The following is a 20,399-nucleotide window of genomic DNA, read 5'->3' as shown; positions in this document are numbered from 1 at the left end:
AAATGTGTCTGTTCAAATCATAAATAGTTCTAAACAGGTGCATGTGAAATCAGATAGTCCTAGACTACTCTCTATCGCATCACAGTTAAGCAAAGGACTTCAGTGGTTACTTGCGTAGCCCAATAGATGATAAATAAATTCAGTCTGAATGCTATAGGGCTGCTAAACCGACCAACATTTCTCTTCACACGCACGTTAAGCTTACCTTTTCCACTGCTTTTCACCTGACGAGCACCCCGTCTATCACAATTTGCTTGACTAACATCTCAAAAAGCCCAATATTTTAAAAGAATACGATTTAAAGGATAGCCTTCGTGATGTCCTCATAAAAGCAAAATCGAGCTCCCCACTATTCACCAAGCATTGTTTAAGCCGAGGACGTCTGCTAAATGAGCCATTTTGAAGAAAGCGCAATAATGAGATAAATTATCGTCCACCCCTGTTGACCACTGGTTTGCTTGGACTCCAGTTAGAAGACTTTGATGACAATTTGCGTGTGGTCGCGCCCATTGAATTGAGCGAAGCACTGTTTACACAGCAATGGCAACAACAAAAGATATGTATATTATGGGAGAAAGTAAACATCGATGCCAATTTCTGCCATAAATCGCTGTGAATGAGCATCTTTGGAGCGAAATTTTTAAAAATTACGTTTATTTGCGGACGATATGGATAAGGACACCCTCTATCAAAAACTAGCAAAGATATACGATAACTGATTGCGCCATGATATCAAAATCATGCTTGGCGACTTAAATTCTGTAGTGGCGAGGATGAGGATGAGTTTGATACCCGCCGGAATACTAATGAGCTTACAATATTCCCGAGGTGGACAAACCTGTCGTAAGAATGGACTAAAATCCACAGTTTTAGAAGGTTCGACATGGTGGTGTCTAATTGATCACGAAAAGGTGAAGCCAGTACTTTAATGATGTTTCCAACATTACCAACCCTAGTAAAAATATAAATGTATCATACACATATTAGCAATGAGAGGCTCTGTCGATCTCGTGTTCCGTAAATAGATAGAAGGAGAGGGGGGTATCGGAATGGACCAGAAAGTTATACGTAGTAATAATAAAACGGTCCCGAATTGGTGTCGGGCTAGTTTTGTTACCGGAACGTATCGGATCTATATTCGGTACAGGGCCATCAATTTAGAAAACGAAACTTCGTTTAGTGGTTTGTTTCAAATACCTCACCCTTTATAAAGAAGCTAGTATACATATACATACGTACATGCATACATACATAGATAAGTACAAATGCATATGCTACAGTTGGCCTCACTTGACTCACTTTGATTACGCTTTATTATTTATTATTTCAGCAAGTGCGCTTAAGCAAATCTAAAGAAAATCCGTGCATCTTGCAATATCTTCACTAAAGAAATAACGTAATCTTAGCAAAAACCACAGCAACACTCGTTTATGTCATACAACACTTAGTGGAAAATGGTTTACTTGGTTTGTTTTTCAGAGTAAACCAGCAACATTCGCCGCAAGCACTTGCTATAATGGCTTAAGCAGACTGTTGCAATAAAGTGCATATGCATATTTGTGTGTGTTTGTTTAAAATTATTTTGAAGAACGTGTCACTTTTAATAACAACCAACTCGATTCATCTAAGGATTTTTCAATGTACTATGCAATGAAATTGGTTTAGGACCTTGAATTCTGACTGCTATCGAACTAGTCCAAAAAAAAAAAAATGAAATTTGCTAGAGTTGTAAATTAAAATGCGTGATCCCCTGCTCAAGAGCATAATCCCATGACCTCTCACCTGTGAGGAAGCTGCTATTTTGTTAAGCCTTGAGACGTTTCTCATAGTTTCGTTTATTATAATCGGATGCGATTCAAGTGGTTGATAAGGGCCATACAAAGCTTTATAGCTTGAAAGCTTCCGCAACCCAATTGTCAATCTCCCCCACGTGAGGTGAATCCTGTTACAAATATGAATGTATCATACACATATTTAGCCGGCTCAGCTCTGGCGACCCCAAGTGCTTCATGGAACTAGGGGGTGGGTATTTCGGGATGGCCTAGAAGGTTTAGTGTGGTCATATAAATCGTTCCCGAGATGGTGGGGCTAGTAATGTAATGGTTCTTTGTTACCGGAAGGTATGGGGTCTATATCCAAAAAAGGACCATCAACATCATATGTAGTTTTCAATTATTTTCAGTATCAAAATCAGTCCAGCGGCGGGCTAACAGAAAGTACTCTGTTGAAGACCGAAGGAAAATTATTGAAGTTGCCAATAAAGGCCTTAATTGGGTGCAGCTGGCGGCGTCGCTCAATGTAAGATACAAAACAGCTTACGTATGGGTGTCCTCTGGCACTCCTGAAGCACTTAAGCGAGGTGACTTGAAATGAAAAGCGTTTTCGGACGATGAGTTGGCAATAATACTTACATGGATAAAGGAGGATTCAGCCATTACATTAAAAAGAATTCGCAAAAAGAATTCAACAAACTTTTAGAAAAACGATCTCCATTTCCAGCATAGGAAATTATTTCGAAGGACAAATGTATCTATTAAAAGATATTCATAAGGAGCCCCTCTCAATGAACACCCAACTCAATAATGAAAAGCGTAGTGAGTATGTAATTTCGCTAAACCAGTTAATTCAGTCTGGCAAGCAAATAATCTGCATTGATGAGACGAATTTTAATTTATTCTGTCGGCGTTCACGAGGTCCCAACGTACATCTTATTTGGGGATATCTGCATCTGGCGTAGTGAAAATGACTAACAGAAGAGGGTCTTTCAAAGCTGACGACGCAAGTGCTTGGCTTAGTATGGTTTTGCAGAGATGGTGCGAAATTGGAAACCGGCTTGCAGATGCTGTAACTATTTGCGGCCGCGCCCCATGCCATTCCAAGCTACATAAGGTCTGCCAGGAAGCCACTTTATTGCGGTTGGGGCCGTACTGAGGAAAAGGTGTAGTGTGACACTGGTATAGGTTTGTCTAAATTTTGACAATTTACATCTGTTAGGGTATCCTCAATAGAAATGGACCAGCTGGTTTATCTGCAGGGAAAATATCTATGTATGCATGTACGTTTGCATATAAAGGATACTTCAAAACTCTACGTTTGCATGCATCTTCTAGATGTATGATGCTTTGATAGTGTGCGTGCAGTTAATATTTGTAACCTTGCGAACTTCACTAAATTGTCAATTTCATGATGCATTGGTGCAGAATATCAGATAGTTGCTAACAGCAAACTTTACTCTTATCCTCTTCTTATTGTCACGTACATATATGGATCATTATAAGCAAGTTGTAGCTGTAAATATATCTTTTGAACTTGCCTTCCCTTTAATCAAATGCATTTCATTGCTTTTTATCCTGCAGCAGTACGCTCTTCCGTTATTACCAATATGGAGCGGTAATGTTTTGATTTTAATTATACCGTTAATAATTGATAAAGATTGAAATTTAAGTCAGGCATGCTATTGCAATTTGAATCGAAACATTCTAACAGTACATGTATTAGGGATGCAGCGGAAGGGAGTTTGCTGGAAAGGAAATCGAAATTAAAAAATAAAAAAAAATAAAATAAATGTAAGGCGCGATAACCTCCGAAGAGATCTAAGGCCGAGATTCTCTTCCTATTTGCGTCGTGCTCTTCTTGATTTTCCCTACAAATTGGCCGGACGAAACCTACATGTTTTATGCCGACTCCGAACGGCATCTGCAAGGCAGATGTGTTTTCACTGAGAGCTTTTCATGGCAGAAATACACCCGGAGCGCTTGCCAAACACTGCCGAGGGGCGACCCCGCTTAGAAAAATTTTCTTCTAATTTAAAAACCTTATTTCTAAAATTTTGATATTGCTTTGCCCGGGGTGCGAACCCAGGGCATACGGTGTGGTAGGCGGAGCACGCTACCATCACACCACGGTGGCCACCGAAACTTACTAATTTATTTATTGGAAGTGGAATCGGACGCGAATTCACTGTTGCTATAAACGCTATATGTATTGCTTGATATTTATGTAAGTCGCAGTGCATATCGGTAACTTTTAACTAATTATAAAAATGTAGTGAAAAATTTGTTAAAAACATAATCGATTTTGTTGAGCAAACAAATGGTTGCTTAGGTTAAACTGGCCGTTCAATAAAAATCTCAAACCAGAGTTCACTCAATCTATGTGAGGTCCTCATGGGCCGGCCAGTTCAACTTTACCACAGTTCCTTTGACGACAAAACTCAATTAATTACCAAGAAAATGTAAGGGTAAGTTATCTAAAAGTTGTTTCGTTTAACGCTGAGGTCAAGATATATCCAGTAATCATATTTATGTTCAGATTTCCTACCTTCGAAAGGATACAATAATTTTTATACCTTTCATGGAAATTACATGGTATATTAAGTTTGTCAAAAATCTCAAAATTGTAAGTCCTGAAAGGGGAAGAGATAGACCCACCAATAAGTATATCAAAATGATCAGGATGACGAAGTGAGTTCATTTAGCCCGCCTCTCTGCCTTTCCGTCTGTCTGTTTGAATGCAAACTTGTCCTAAATTTTTCTGATATCTTGATAAGGTTTGATTAATCAGATTGAGTTTTCAAACTGCACCATATGCTTTCGTGAATGGCATATATTGCTTTCTGAAAAAATGGTAGAGATCGTTCGTATATATAACATATTTCCCCCAAAACAAATTGTTAAAGTAAGAAACTTTTTAATAGTTTCTGCCAAACTTTGAGAGTCAGAGGCTCAAAATTTTAACAAATGTTTACGTATAGGGTATTTCTTGTTTCTGAAAAAATTTTATAGATTAGTTGTATATAAAGTATAAATGCCATATAACCGATTATTAAGATATGAAAATTTTAGTAATTTCTGCCTAATTTTAACAGCTAGAACCTTCAATTTACGCTATATGCTTTCATATATGGCATATAATGTTGTCTGAAAAAATCACAGATTTCGGTCTTATGTATAGTGTTTAGTATATGCCCTTAAAACGGTAATTGCTGCCCCATTTTAACGGCTAGAAACTTAAAATTTCATCAAAACTTACGTATATGTCATATATTATTCAGATAAGTGATTAATGATCATAGATATAGACCACAAGAAACGGGAAAATGTGTATCCTTACAGAAAGTATCTACCTATTCATATACTCAGCGTGCTTTGTACATAGAGTATATTAACTTTGGTAACATACGCCTTGATCGCAATGGCATAAACTAATCGAAATAAATACTTTCTTCCATATTTCAGAATCCTTAGGATGAAAAAGGAATGGATATAGCCATGTCCGTCCATCCGTCCATCCGTCCGTCTGTCTGTACACACATTATATGAAATTTCGTATATGGGTTCCTTGTCACACATCTCCAATCGCTATTTTAAATGAGCGAAATTGGATGATAACCACGCCCACTTTTTGCATATATAACATTTTGGAAAAAATAAAAAACCTGATTATTTAGTAAATAATACACCTAGAATATTGAAATTTGATGTGCGGACTGATATTGAGATATGGATATGTGTGAGAAGGAAACGATGCCTTATCTTTCTAACACACTGTTTGGCACTGACCGAATTGTCAAACTAGCGTGGAACCCAGTGGAACCTGCCTAGAATCTATGTTTGGCACTGAACGAAGTGTCAAAATTACCGGGGTTGCTGTCATCGACATCGATGCAAGGAAACAAAAAAAGGAGCGGAATATCAGATATGGGTTGCTATGATGGTAACTTTTTTTGAACAAATTTAGTATGAAAATATAAAGTGCATCTATATGGGACCTACAGAAAATTATACAAATTCTTCGAATGTGGTATTTGAAGATGCGTACTTATGCCAACATTAAGAATAAAAACACCGGTACTAAATTTTTCTACCCGTTCAAAAGCTCTCCGCGAAAAACAGTTTAAAGCCGCGATCGGCTGCCAAAACATTTCCAAAAATGTGGAAAGAGTTATGAAAAGACGCGTTGTGTCTTGGTATCAATAATCCAAAGGCGAAAAATTGTTCAGATTATTGAAACCGTGGCCAAAGCGCGTTTACTAAAGCCTCTCCCAACGGTTTTGGTTGTGTTTTAGGAATCGTCCCCGATAATAAAGTATCACAATTTGTTAACTAAAATTGTCCAAAACATATGGATTTTAAAGAGCGATGTAATTATGTAAGTGCCCGTTCGAAATTAAATTAAGGTTTTTCTTTGCAATTTTGCAATTAAATTTTTACGCAGTTTTCGTTAAAAGCTACTGCACTTTTTTTGGACCTAAGAAGTACAACAGTGCCAAATATTATCCATAAAAAACAAACAAGAACAAGCATTTTGATCAGGTGAGCGTATCTGTGCGTGTGTGTGCTGATACATGTCCTACTTGTAAACCTTTACAATGATTGAGACTGTGATAAAAATTTTAAATTTTTGAAAATGTGCGTGGCACCGCCTACAGGTGATAAAATCAATTTTACAAATATTATCAATCATACATCAAAAACCGTTAAACCTACCATAACAAAATTCGACAGAGGTTTCCTTCACTAAATAGAATGCTTCGAAGAAAAATTAACGAAATCGGTTAAGGACGCCCACTTTTATATAATCGATTTTAAAAGGGTTGTCGATGAATATAAGGAGCTATATCTTTGCAAAACATAGCTTTATATCAAGGGTATTTTATTTTCAAAGTCTAATTATAAGAAGAAAAAGGACAAAAATTAAAATTTTTGAAAATGGGTGGGGCATCGTTCCTTTTATGACCAAGCAATTTTCTATGTTTCGTGAGCCATAACTCGAAGAAAACTTAACGGTTCGTAATATAATTGGGTGCACATATTTTCTTTATTGCACGAAATAGTTCTAGTAAAAATGAACGAGATTGACTATGCCCACTTTTATACTAAATTATGTTTAACAGGGTCGTAGACCAGAATAATAAGATATATCGTAGCGAAAAATAATTTTGTATCAATGATATTGCATTTACAACGTTTTATTGTAAGAGGAAATTGAGAGAAACTTTTTTTTTAATGGGCATTCCCACGCCCCTATTCCAATCAAGAATTACACAACATTTCTTGAGCCTAAAAAAAAAAAAATGCCTCGTAAGAAAAGTCGAAAAAGAATTTTACAATTGAAACTCAAGCTGAGTACATAATGTTTGGTTACACCCGAACTTAGACACCCTTACTTCTTTCTATTAAGGTTTGTTGAACTACAGCGTTTAGAGTGTGAAATTGTTATAAAAAATATGCTATTCATTGTACAAAAAATGTATTCAAACTCAAATAAAAGTCAACAAAATCATCAATCAACTACATATTTGTGTTTGTTGTTGCTTTAAACAATGTTTACATCAAAATAACAATGAGTGCTTATAAATACATGGTTGGCTGGTCTTCCAATTTTTTTTTTCGAGTTTTCACAAATAAATTGAAAGTCAATATATACATATTTATGCCAGTATTTCCAAGAGCCTACATGCTTTTCAATACATACAGTGGCGTAACAATAGGGTGGCATGGGTGGCCAAATGCCACGGGACCCCGACCCAAGAGGGCCCCGGGCCAACAGGCTGCGAGCTCAGGAATTTTTTTTATATTGTACATGAGTAATTTATTTTATGTGAAAAGTATATTCATTCAAAACAAAAAAACAATTGAAAAGTATATTTTTATAAGTACTGCTTAAAATTCAATCAATAAATCGTTAAGCATTTCAACCGAACTTAACAAAAAGATGTTTATTAATTTTTAGAGAAGCACGCGTGACGAGTAATTTTACTTACTTATGACCGTCAAAAACCCGTCAATCAAAATACCGATAATTGCAGGTTCTTATTCATTTTAAAATGCATCCATTGGTTTCTACATATTTTGGAGCGGAACGTTGGCAACGCGGGTGAGCATTAATAATCGGGGAATTCACCATTTAGTTTTTTTTTTCATCTCTCTCCTGCGGGGGTAACTTGGCCACACTATGTTAGCGGAATCGCGGATTTGATATTTTTTTATGAGGGCTTCACTGACTGCATATTCCTTGTGCGAGTATTTTAACGATTGGTGATTTGTAAGTTTGATTTTGTTATTTTACGAAAATAGTGGCAAAGTAAAGTTTATTGTGAAAGTTAAATACTAAAATGTCTAGTTCCAGAAAATATTTAAGTGGGAGCGAAAAACGAAAGAGAAAGGACGAGACTGAAGAAAAAAATAAAAAGCTACTTAAAATTAGTCAGTACTTGAAAAATGATGACTTAAATAATAAAAGATCGATTGAGCAGTGCTCCAGAAGTGAGGAATCGGAGCTTACTAAAAGTACACCAGTGTTATCAGATGCAGCATCCAACATCAGTGAATATCCAGATCCAGAACAACCACAACAAGGTACCAACAAAAATCAAAGTGAATTATATTCTAGCATGATAAATATTGTATCTTCGCCATATGTTACTGATAAGGGTAATTTTAAAGACAAAACTAATTAAATGAAAAGATTCGTGATTGAAAATGGACATTGCAAGCCTAATGGCCCTTTCTTAAAAGATAGTAACAATAGATCTTTTATAAAAAAAAATTACTATATTTTTTCCAAGTCTGGCGTCAAGCTTGAACGTACATGGCTTTCCTATTCTTTAATAATTCAGAGTGCGTATTGTGAACGGTGTTGGTTATTCGCAAATCGGGCATCTAGGAATATACAAAATGTTTGGATTGAGGGCTATGACGACTGGAAACATACTGTAGATGGCATACAAAGACACGAGACATCAAAAATTCATCTGGATTGCTGTCTTACGTATCAACAGCGCCTACTACATGGAACACTCGATAAAGAGCAAGAGTCTATGATCAGAAAAGAAAAATCCTTTTGGCGACAAGTATCCTTAATGTTACTCTGACACTTGCAACATGTAATTTAGCCTTTCGTGCCCACAGAAAAAACGCAGATAGCAGTCATCCAAGCTCCAAAGGAAACTTTTTGAGTATTGTTGAGTTATTAGGAAAATATGATCCGATTTTGCAAGAGCTGTTAAATAAACCAAAGGGCCATATAAAATACTTAAGTCCGAAAATACAAAATGAGCTAATTACTGTCCTGGTTTTAAAAGTAGAAAATGCACTTATAAATGAAATAAATGACGCACCATTCTACTCCATCATATTCGATACAACGCAAGATATTTCAAAAATTGATCAAATGTGTGAACTTTACCGTTATTGTATGATCGAAAAAGATTGTAATGGGATCACTAAGGCACTTGTGATTAAAAAAACATTTTTGGGATTTCATGAAGTTAAGGGTCAAACTTCCTTAGCAATGTCCAAGTATACTATTAAATCCATAAATGACAAAAACATTCCTCTAAATAGGTGTCGAGGATAAGGATATGATGGTGCTGATGCAATGAAAGGGACTTACGGTGGAGTTCAAAAACTCATAAAAGATGTTGAGCCAAATGCCGCATATGTTCACTGTACTGCTCATAATTTAAATCTAGTATTCAATGATGCAGTGAGAGAGGTTATTGATATGCAAAATTTTTTTGAAACAATTCAAAAAATTTATAATTTTTTGGGCATAGTATCAACAGATGGAATATTTTATCAAGTTTGATATCTAATGAAGAAAGTGAGTCTTCAAATTCAATAACATTGAAAACATTAAACCCTACTAGACGGGCAGGACATTATCATGCCGTTATTGTTTTAAAAGTTCGGTTTGTTGAAGTGCAAAAAGCGCTAACGAAAACAATCCTGTTAAATTGCAAATCAGAAGAAAGAAATGAAGCTGTTTCACTCAAAAAAAAGACCGAAAACTACAATTTTGTTATGTTACTGGTTTTTCAATGTAAGATCCTACTTACTATCGATGCAGCCTCTAAAGCACTTCAGTCCAAAGCCACCGATCTCTCCAATGCCTCAAAAAGTTTGAAAATCTGCCTAGAAGTATTGGAAAGGTATCGACATGAATTTGAAAATTTGAAGATTGAATCAAATAGTAAAGCTGAAAAATGGTCCATCACCCCTGAATTTTCTAATACTCGTCAAATGAAAGTAAAATGCCATTTTGACGAGCTCTGCGAAGATGAGCGCCTCCAATATCCGGAAAGTTTGGACATCATTATAAACCAACTGAAATTGCGTTTCATTCCAATGAATGAAATTGTTTCAAATTTCAATGTTTTACAGCCTTCCACGTTAAAAGTTTTAAATGACACTGATCTATTAAAAAATGCTTTAGAATTTGTTGAGATTTATAAAAAAGACATATCTGAATCATTTGGCAGAGAAATTCTAAGTTTTCGATCCACCTTCAAAGACGAAATAGAAAAATTGTCGTGTATTAGAGACATTGCTGATTTATTAATAATAAAAAATTATTTTATGTCTTGCAGCTTTCCTGAAGTATGCATTGCATTAATGTTATTTCTCACAATTCCTGTGACTACAGCTAGTGCTGAACGATCATTTTCAAAACTAAAATTGATAAAGACTTATTTAACAAACTCTATGTCTTGTCTACAGGTTATATAACTTGTCTATTCTGTCTATTGAAAATTCTATGGAACAGAAATCTCGAAAAAAAGATTTTTCTTAATAAATAACTTATTGAAATTAAATTGTTGATTTGTTGATTAAAATCATCTGTTGAAATAAAATTTGTTTCCTTTAATCAAACTGAGTACAACGGGACGATTTTTATTGATAGGGCCCCATCATAAGAATTTGCCACGGGCTCCAGATGTTGTAGTTACGCCTCTGCAAACATACACACATTTATAAAACTATGAACGAAGTAGTCTAAGTTTGGGCTATACTGAACATTATTTACAAAATATTAGCTCTTTTATGTGTATATATGTAAAGGATACACTTAAGGAGACATATGACGAACAGTAAATGATATGAAAGTTAAATATAGTACTTATACAATTTTCGTATTTTGCACTAACATGTCTATAATGTTTATGTAGCTCCGTATCATAAATATATTGCCAATTGGTGGTAAAAACTTTGCTTCAGATTTAATACTCAATTTTAAGTTTCATCAATTTATCGGTATCTGGAAATGAATTATTACAATTTTCCAATTTTGATATCGATTTTTTTTTTTTAAGTGAACGAGGTCGCTTACCGATTCCGTTTATTTTCACAAAGCATATATTTAATTATAAATATATCCTTCATGCCAGATTTCAACTTGACATCTTCAATGGATTTTGATTTTCGACTTGAATAAGGTTACAAGCTTACCTGCGGAGGCTAACAAAGTTACATAGAACAAACAGAACCGCAAATAGGTTCAGAGAATCCATTAGAGATTACAACAAAAAAACATAGAATCCAAACATAATATCAGAGTCTAACTTCGCGAATCACATGGTCAAAAATGAATGTTCTCCAGCAAACATCAATAAAACAGTTAGGGTTCTTCACATACAGGAAAAATGCCGAAGTCTCAACGTACTCGAAATCATGGAAATCTACAAACAGAAAACATTCGACGGTAGAATATTAAACTAACAGATAAACAAAAATACAAACCAATAAACGCACCAAAGCAACAAACCCACAAAGAAGGTTAAACGACTAGAGTTACTGACTTTTACGTGCCTCAGTCAGCCACACAAATCGATCAGTAAAAACCACCCTCGGTTCTGAATAAACACACAGCACATACACAAGCATCAATTTTGACAATACCTGTTCATACACCTACGAACTATAAATACAAGACAAACGACAACAACAGATCAGAACGAGAATCGACACTGATGATGGCGCAACTCCGAAACCGATTTGTCTCGAAACCAAATTTGACAAGGGATGACGGAAAATCTTTACAATATACATCATTTATCCACACTGCCGGAAAATCAACAAAACAAAATAAGTCAATTTACTAATCTTTGGTAATGAACTACCAATTTTTTCCATTTTCCAAAATTTGGATATCATTTTTTAAAATGGTCCCAGGTTGATATTGTTAATTGTCTTAAAATGTAAGGACCTCCCTGCCAAATTTCAATGTGATATCTTCAATGGCTTAGAACTTATGACTTAGAAAACTTTCTTTTTCTAAATGTAGGCGGTGCTGCGTGCTGCGCACATTTTCCAAAGTTTTGCCTAATTTCGTATCATAAGATCATCCACAAATCAAGTTTCAGTTTATCGTTCTTTGGCAATAAAAAATTGCATTTTGTCGAAAATTTCGATATTGATAAAGTGGGCGTGGTTATAGTGTGACTTTGCATATTTTCAATGGAGATATCTATTGAGCCTTGGAAAGCCAGCGTGCTAAATTTTGTGAAGATATTTAAAATTTTACTAAAGTTATCGTGTAAACAGACGGACGGATATGGCTAGGCCAAATTTTTTTTCGCATCCGATAGCTTTGATATTGTAACGAATTTGCTGCAAATCCTCTTATTTGCCCTTTTGCTAGGTTCCTATCGCTAAACTGTTGAATAAATAACTCCAATATTGAATAATGGAAAAATGGCCTTTATTAAAATACTTCACAATAACACTCAAACTGTGCAACAAATAGCTTAATAACCAAACTGATAGCTTAAATGAAACTGACTTTCAAAATAATACTGCTATTGCTCGCTAGATATCGTCTTAGTCGTAACTGCTTGACAACTCAAATCAAACTGAATTCCAGCGCCTCTACATCTTTTATACTCTCTGGTTTCCTCGTTCGCATCTTCTAGAATCTAATAGCATTGTCCATGAGCTCTCAAACGTCTCAGCTATAACTAAAATTGCACGATTTTATAGCTTCTCTCATACCCCATGCTTGTATGTGTGAGCGACACTTCCCCAATTATAATTGCCTACATTTAGGAGCATCTCAAATAAGATGTCTGCATATGGTTGTGCTTTGCTTCTCAGCTGCGTGTACCTACATATGTGTAGACATAATGATTGATTCGTTTATGTAGATACAAGTGACTGTCTGCTTTATTGTTGTTGTGACTTTATTTACTTAGCATCAGACTAGTGATGTGAGTATCACTTAGTGTCACTCATAGTCGTCACAATATGTATAAAACTTTTTCAAAAACGTATAAGTTTAACCCCTCGTGTCAGGTTAACTTTGGTTTAAAAAATTTTTTGCCATTCCGCATGTGGAAAACAGAGCATCAGACAAAAAAGGTGTGATATACGCAGTTATAGAACTTTTCAAGAAAGTCTTTTTGATCGTTTCAGTAATTTCAGCGCGTAGTCCTATCCTTTTTTGGCAATAGACCTAGAAAAAAGGAATCCATGGAGGATGGGACAGCACCATCTAATTGTTCTCATTTTCCCTTTATCCATTTTTGTCTACGCTTCATCACACAAAGGCGTTATAACCAATGTTTGATATGGCTGCTGTAGTAGCACTCTGCATTTTTTTGTATTGGTGCCATCCTCATAAATAGAACAAAAATAAATATTTCTTAATTAAGAAATTTTCAATTGAAAATCACAGTGTATTTCTTAATGATTGCAAAATGTTCGAAAAAGCTTAGCATGGCATAAGAAAGTACAGCCTTCACTTAAACAATTCAGTTATCAAGGCTGCCACTTAATGCATGGCTACTTCAACTAAACGTCCCAAAGTGCTTAAACTAGCGTGTAAAGGAAAAGTGCCTGTTTGCTTCCACTTACCTGCACTCACGATCCTCTTTACAATTCTCTGCTACTGAATGGCAGGACGGTGGCGGGTGATAATATATGCCATTTGTACCTTGCTGATTGCTATTATCGGCCGGCCTTTGTGCACAAGTTGGATGGAGTTTTTCTTGTGCAATCATGCACATGTCGTGACGATTCGTTGTTTTTCTGTTAGAAGCAGAAAAGTATAAAGTTAAATACGCACATACATACATAGAAAAATGAAGGAAAGTGAGCAGATACCAAAATGAAAAAAATGCTTGAAATATGTCTGACACGCAATCGATTATACACAAATGCACTACGTTAATGTACATATGTATGCAGTTCAGTAATAGACCATTCCATAAAAATATCGTATATTTTTAATTTTCTATTGAAAATCGACTGCGGAGTCGCCCTATGTCAGCTGCCGTTTCGAAAACTACCTGTCTGAGGGACCTTTAAAAAATGCTTTATTTTAGAATATGTTTCAAATCCGCCACTGAGCATAATTTCAATATATTTTGACGTTACGTACGACGTTTATATAAAAAGTCCTGAAACGGGGCGTTTTTTCAACGAGTTTTGAGATAGAGCGTTATTGAAACAAATCCTAGGAAAGTGCGTTTTATTGAAATATTTTGAGTTAGGTTTTTTTTGAACTGAAACCGAGGATAGGGTGATATCGTGCCCAGCCGTCAAAAAAGAAATATAAATATTTTAGGCCGTAACACTAGTATAAATTTCAATCGCAGTCAAGTGACATTTCGAAAGCGATGAATTCCCTCGTGTTCAAGACCGTTACTAAGCAATACTATTAATTATACAAGTGCGGTAAGAACTTCGATTAGGCGCTTGGTTAAGGAAGGTTCTACGAATATCTCCATTTATACAAAGATTCTCTCAAAAGTCGGGCGTAGCAGCTTCTTAGCGCACAGTACGTGACATAAATATATTGACACTGAGCTTATGCTTGAGTCAACTAAAACCCCAAAAAGTAAATAAGCAAGTATTTTTCAAGGTTAATGTCATTTCGTTCCGAAAGCTTTAAATATGTTTCGTAAGCGTTTAAGCTTCCGACACTATGAGAGTTTTATATTTTTTGATTGATGATTTTTATGTCAAATTTGGTTCGGAACCAATGATATGCACAGAAAGAACAGTACCGCAAAATTTTTAATTATAAAGTCATATAGAATTAAACGGACGCTGAAGATAGGACCGCCACGTAGTCTGTTTGCCTTCAAATCAAAACTAAAATGGAAGGACCGAAAATAGTTTTAAAAAGCACAAAGCTGTGGTAAAATTATTGCGGTGCTGTATTAGGATGTCAACGAAATCAATGTATTTTTCATCCGAAAAGTACTACGGTTTCAAAAACAGCACAACTAGAACTTCAAAAGACCTCAACAGAGCTGTTGTTCGCCTTAACTTGTGAATTTATTTATGGTCTGTAGGGGAATATGGTCGAGTGCGTTCTTAAATGCTTATCACCAGGAGGATTGGTAGTTTCCTACTAGGAGCTGTTCTGGGCACGAGACTACTTCGGTATGATCAATTTGTTTTTAACACGCTTTTATAAGCTTGGCCTGTATGTAACGGAATCTTTGAGCTTAATTTTCACCGGTTTCCAGAAGTCTGATTAATTTGAAACTTTGCATACGTATCATGGACCGATGACAATGCATTAATATTGTGGTGTGGTGACATAAGGTCAAGGCCATAAGGTCAATTGGCCTTATTACCACTTTGAATGGCCATAAGTTTGATTGAAACTGTGCACACGTATCAAGGCTCGATGACAATGCATTAATGTGATAGTGTGGTGACATAAGGTCAACGGCCATAAGGTCAATTGGCGTTATTACCACTTTGAAAGGCTATAAGTTTGATTGAAACTTTGCACACGTATCAAGGCTCGATGGCAATGCATTAATGTGATGGTGCGGTGACATAAGGTCAACGGCCATAATGTCAATTGGCCTTATTACCACTTTGAATGGCCATAAGTTTGATTGAAACTTTGCACACGTATCAAGGCTCGATGCCAATACATTAATGTGATGGTGTGGTGACATAACGTCAACGGCTATAAGGTCAATTGGCCTTATTACCACTTTGAATGGCCATAAGTTTGAATGAAACTTTGCACACGTAATTGAACTTGTGACCACCCCAAATGACCATAGATTTGAAACCTTGCACATAATGCGAAAAACGCATTCCTTTATTAATGATAGAAGTGGATGCATGGCACATCTACGAAAGAGCATACCGGAGCCCTTTTTAACACGCTTTTGTTAGCTTGGCCTGTATCTATCATGTATCTATGTATCCATGTATGTATGTAACGGAATCTGGAGTGGAGCCGAGAGCCCCGGTAATGCAGAGCTCCGAACTTCGTTGCACCTTTTGAAGCATTATAAGATAGGTACTTTTAGCTAGTGCAGGCCACCAGACCAAGGCACCATAATGAAGAATCGGGCGCACAATGGCTGTGTAAGTCCAGTAGGTCACCTTAGGGGAGAATCCCCAGGAGGTGCCAATTGCCCTCTTGCAGGTGAACAGCTCTGCTGCTGCCTTCTTGGATCGCTCCATTATTTGGCCACTCCATAATAGCTTCCTATACAGAATGACTCCCAAATACTTGTCTTGATCGCTAAACGCTAAGAACGTTCCCCCAATTCTTGGTGGTGTAATATTTGGTACTTTGTACCTCCTCGTGAAGAGGACGAACTCGGTTTTATCCGGGTTGACTTCCAAACCTGTGGCGGGTTGTACTCCTGGAGCAGCTCCAGGATGTCAGCTGGGTCCGTTTGCGTCACTGGAACCCAGGCTCTAGCCCTTGGTCGTGAGGGGATATCACGCGCCCCACTACCTTGAGGCGCGCGCCCGGATATACCACCCCTATCAGCGTGACGGCGGCCTTATAGAGGTTTAACGGCCTGGCGTCGTCACAGGCAATTAGCTTGACATTGCCCTGGAACCACCCTGCATCGATGTAAGATGGCGGAGGACCAGGGTTGTCTTTCTTAACCTTAAAGCCACCGTAGCGAGCGCGCCCTCGATCCACTTCCACTGTTGTTTCGGGATCCTGCCATCTTCGCTGCTCTCGCCTATAATGCCAATGATGTGCCGACCCTTGGCAATTTCGGCGAAAGACCGCGTCCAGCCTCCCTGCGTCTTGGCCCTTTTCGGTGCCGTGGGGTTGGATTCGTCCATGGACCGCTGGCGTTTCGAGGTTTCATCACTCTCAACTAAAACTTTTAAAATTAAAAAAAAAAAAAAAAAAATTAAAAATAAATAATAATTTAAAAAAACTAAAAAAACACGCTTTTATAGCAAACCGAACTAAAAAATATAAAATAATTTTCAATTAAAAAGAGTTTATATAACAGTAGTAGAAGGTCAAACAATCGTTTATAGTTAATCACCTCAAAATAAAATTATAATAAAATTTAAGTTATTAACAGAATAATTTAATTCACAGTAAAAAGCGTGGGGTGCTTGATATTGAATATTACAATCATTCTATTGGCAACTATCTGAGAGGAAAGATAGAAATGTAGTCAAATGCACCACACGTTTTTTACTGTGAATTAAATTATTCTGTTAATAACTAAAATATTATTATAATTTTATTTTGAGGTGATTAACTATAAACGATTGTTTGACCTTCTACTACTGTTATATAAACTCTTTTTAATTGAAAATTATTTTCTATTTTTTAGTTCGGTTTGCTATAAAAGCGTGTTTTTTTTAGTTTTTTTTAAACTATTATTTATTTATTTTTAATTTGAGTTGATATTCTCAACAATCTAAACCGCCCACAAGTTAGTGCTTTTGATAATGAGCAGTAAAATTTCGTTCATCCAGCCATCCACATACAGGCTTGTATACCTACTCGAATCCGTCAGAAAAGTTATTGAGCGAGTTGTTTACAAACGCCCAGAATGTGAAAAAGATTACGAACTACGAGGCTATAAGTGTTATCGTATAGTTTCCTACTGTGACTTGGGGAAAGCCTTCAACACCGCTAATTGGGAAAAACTTGGACACACTTGGTTAAATAGGTACATATCACTGGCAGGAAATGGGCACATGCAGTTGCTTTTATGGACAATTGATAGAAGCCAAAATCTCACTGGTGGCGCTCAACTACAAAATACTAAACACTATTACCTACATCGAGTAGTTTCTGAAACATAAGTAAGGTATACCTTTTTATCTGAGAACACACTCACTATATACATAAATCCAGCTATACCTTATTTGACACCTTATAAAATAAACTTTTAAACAACTTCATAGCAAAAAAAAAAATTTTCTGAAATGGTCTAATGTACAAGCACAGAAAGCCACATAAGCGTGCATAAGCGCCACAATATGAAATACACGCACAGAGGTGAGTAGAGACGCACGAGTTCTTTGATGTATAATGATGTCAAAATTTCATATAAGCTAAATATGTTTTCGTATATGTATATGTACATGTATAAACTATACTAATCGCTACTTACTTGCATAGGCAAAAGGCAATGTCCAAATTCAAATCCTCGTGAGGACCTTTATAAAAGGCTTGTAGTGAAGTCATGCATGCATTGCGATTGCAACGGTGCATTTCACAATGCATCAACATTGGCTGCAGGGATGATGAGCATGACGCATCCTCCCGGCATGTATCCAATGCCGTATGGCAGGTACTCTACTCAATCAACACAACCAAGGTAGAGCACGCCATCAAAACATCACGTATATATCACATACACATCACATCACATCGCATTGTATTCAAATTGTTTCAGCAAGAGAGTAAAGTCACGAATGGCATCACCACCGTAACATGAACAATGCATGCCACATACACAATGGTGTTGTTGTTGTTGTCGTTGCAGTTAGTTTATATGCATCATTGATTACATTTCGTCGAATAGATGATGGTTAATGGCGAGAGGTCAATTGTAGTGGCATTTTTTGGTGTTTTTGGTGTTGCATGTTGACAATTGCATTCATGAAATTGTTAGCAGTTCGTGTAGTTGTAGTGGAATGATGTCCATTGACAGCAGCAGCAGCATATTGCGTATGGTTTTAAAGTCAAAGAAAATGCATTGAAAAATAGAAAATGGAAAAAAGAGGAAGAAAGAAAGAGAGCAAATACACTTGTTACATTTTGAAGAACTGCAAGTAATTGTGAAATATTCGAGTTAGGTGCACGAATGCACAGTTTGCAAAGCATCATGCGGTCAGAGCTAAAGCAATGAAGTGCAGCAAATCATGTATATTAGGATGGTCCCATTTTGTTTTTAGAACATATCCTCTTTTAGCATGCTATTTTTAAGGCAAATAAAAAGAAGCACTTTAATGTTCCCAATAGGGACGTTCGCCAAATATTCTGATTAATGAAGACTTGGCGAATTAATCGGAAAATGTTCATTCTGTATTATTGATAATGATTAATGTTTCGATTAATCACAATTTATTGACTTTGATCAACTACTCTAACTGCTTACTTAGACTGCTAGTTAGTTAGTCAGGATAAGACCAATGAGAATTTTGATTAATCAGAAACTTGGCTTATTCAATTGGCGTTTAAGCATTTAAACAGTTATGTCCGTCCAACAAGGCATGCCAATTAATTCGTAGCAATTAAATACATATCCCTCATCCCCAAATTGAACCAAAAATAAGTCAACACAAAAATCTATTTTATATTTCTAAATCTGAATAGCAAAAACCTTCACAATATTAACTCATCTGCCTTGCAGATACCGTTCGAAGCCGGCATAAAACATGGGACCCACAAGCGGCCAATTTGTATGAAAAATAACAAGCAGCAAATTTGAAGAGAAGCTCAGCTTCAAATCTTTTCGGTGCTTTGTATTTGTTTAAAATATGCTTAAGTGATGTGAAGTTAGATTAATAAGTTGAACGTGGAAAAATATTGTTAATTGGAATATTTGTTCTGATACAAAAAACGCTACCATTGGGGTTCGCAAATGCTGGAGCCTCATATAGGTATGACATTTTAGTTTTTAAATTGTGACAAACATTGGTCGTGATTTGTCAGCACATTTCAAGAAAAAAAAAAAAAATATTACCATTTTTCTGAAGCACTCCCTCATTTAGGGTAGAAAGTTGGCGGCTTGAAATTCAAAACATGGTTCAGGAGTCGATTACAGTTAAATCGATATGAAAAAAAGATGCGCTAACTTTTGCACGGATATAGATACATATCTACAGATAGAGAGACCTTACATCGAGCTCCTTATTTAATATCCCATTCGTAGTTGAGACTCCGATGAAGTAAAAAGTGAAATTAAATACGCGGTACATATCGATAGATGAGATTCAGGGCGGATGTTTGGAAATTTCGTATCAAACTGAAAAATCCTGCGATCCAGTTTTGAGAAACTTACCCAGTGAGCTACAAGTTTGCACCTATTGTTCAGAGGTCCGATAATAAGGCCAAAGATAATAAGAAACATGCATATCTTTATTAACTTTTCAATGCAAACCCTGCAATTTTTCCTCCAAAAATATTTTGAGTTTCAGGTCTAAGTATATTAATTATTATTTAAGTAATATGATTTCAAAGCAACATTTTCTTGAATTTTCAAGTACTTTCGTTTGGTAAGGAAAAATACATACATTAGTGGGGGTAAAATTTTGTTAGCTGACCTAATCATGTCAAAGCGAATTCATAGCTTAAAGGAAATAAAACGGAAATGTGAAGCTTCTCAAAGCCAAAATAATGACATATCAATTTTAAAAATCGGA

General features: G+C 36.1%; 1 protein-coding gene across 7 annotated transcripts in view; it reads right to left on the bottom strand.

The window, feature by feature from the left end:
* Positions 1 to 20,399, bottom strand: part of Gfrl (Glial cell line-derived neurotrophic family receptor-like) — a 590,185-nt gene that overhangs the window by 29,460 nt on the left and 540,326 nt on the right. For 6 of the 7 annotated variants that reach the window (XM_067762822.1, XM_067762821.1, XM_067762823.1 and 3 more), the window contains 2 exons: positions 18,143 to 18,327; positions 13,635 to 13,808 (listed from right to left, as the gene is read on the bottom strand). In XM_067762822.1, the coding sequence (XP_067618923.1) occupies positions 13,635 to 13,808; positions 18,143 to 18,327 (359 nt within the window). Of the gene's footprint in view, positions 1 to 13,634; positions 13,809 to 18,142; positions 18,328 to 20,399 lie in introns of those variants that run through there. The other variant, XM_067762826.1, reaches the window with a different exon arrangement.

The sequence above is a fragment of the Eurosta solidaginis genome, chromosome 1, assembly GCF_040869045.1.
Source record: "Eurosta solidaginis isolate ZX-2024a chromosome 1, ASM4086904v1, whole genome shotgun sequence".
Taxonomy (NCBI): Eukaryota; Metazoa; Arthropoda; class Insecta; order Diptera; family Tephritidae; genus Eurosta; species Eurosta solidaginis.
Note: the sequence above shows the minus strand (reverse complement) of the source record. Positions and strands in the feature narration are given on the sequence as shown.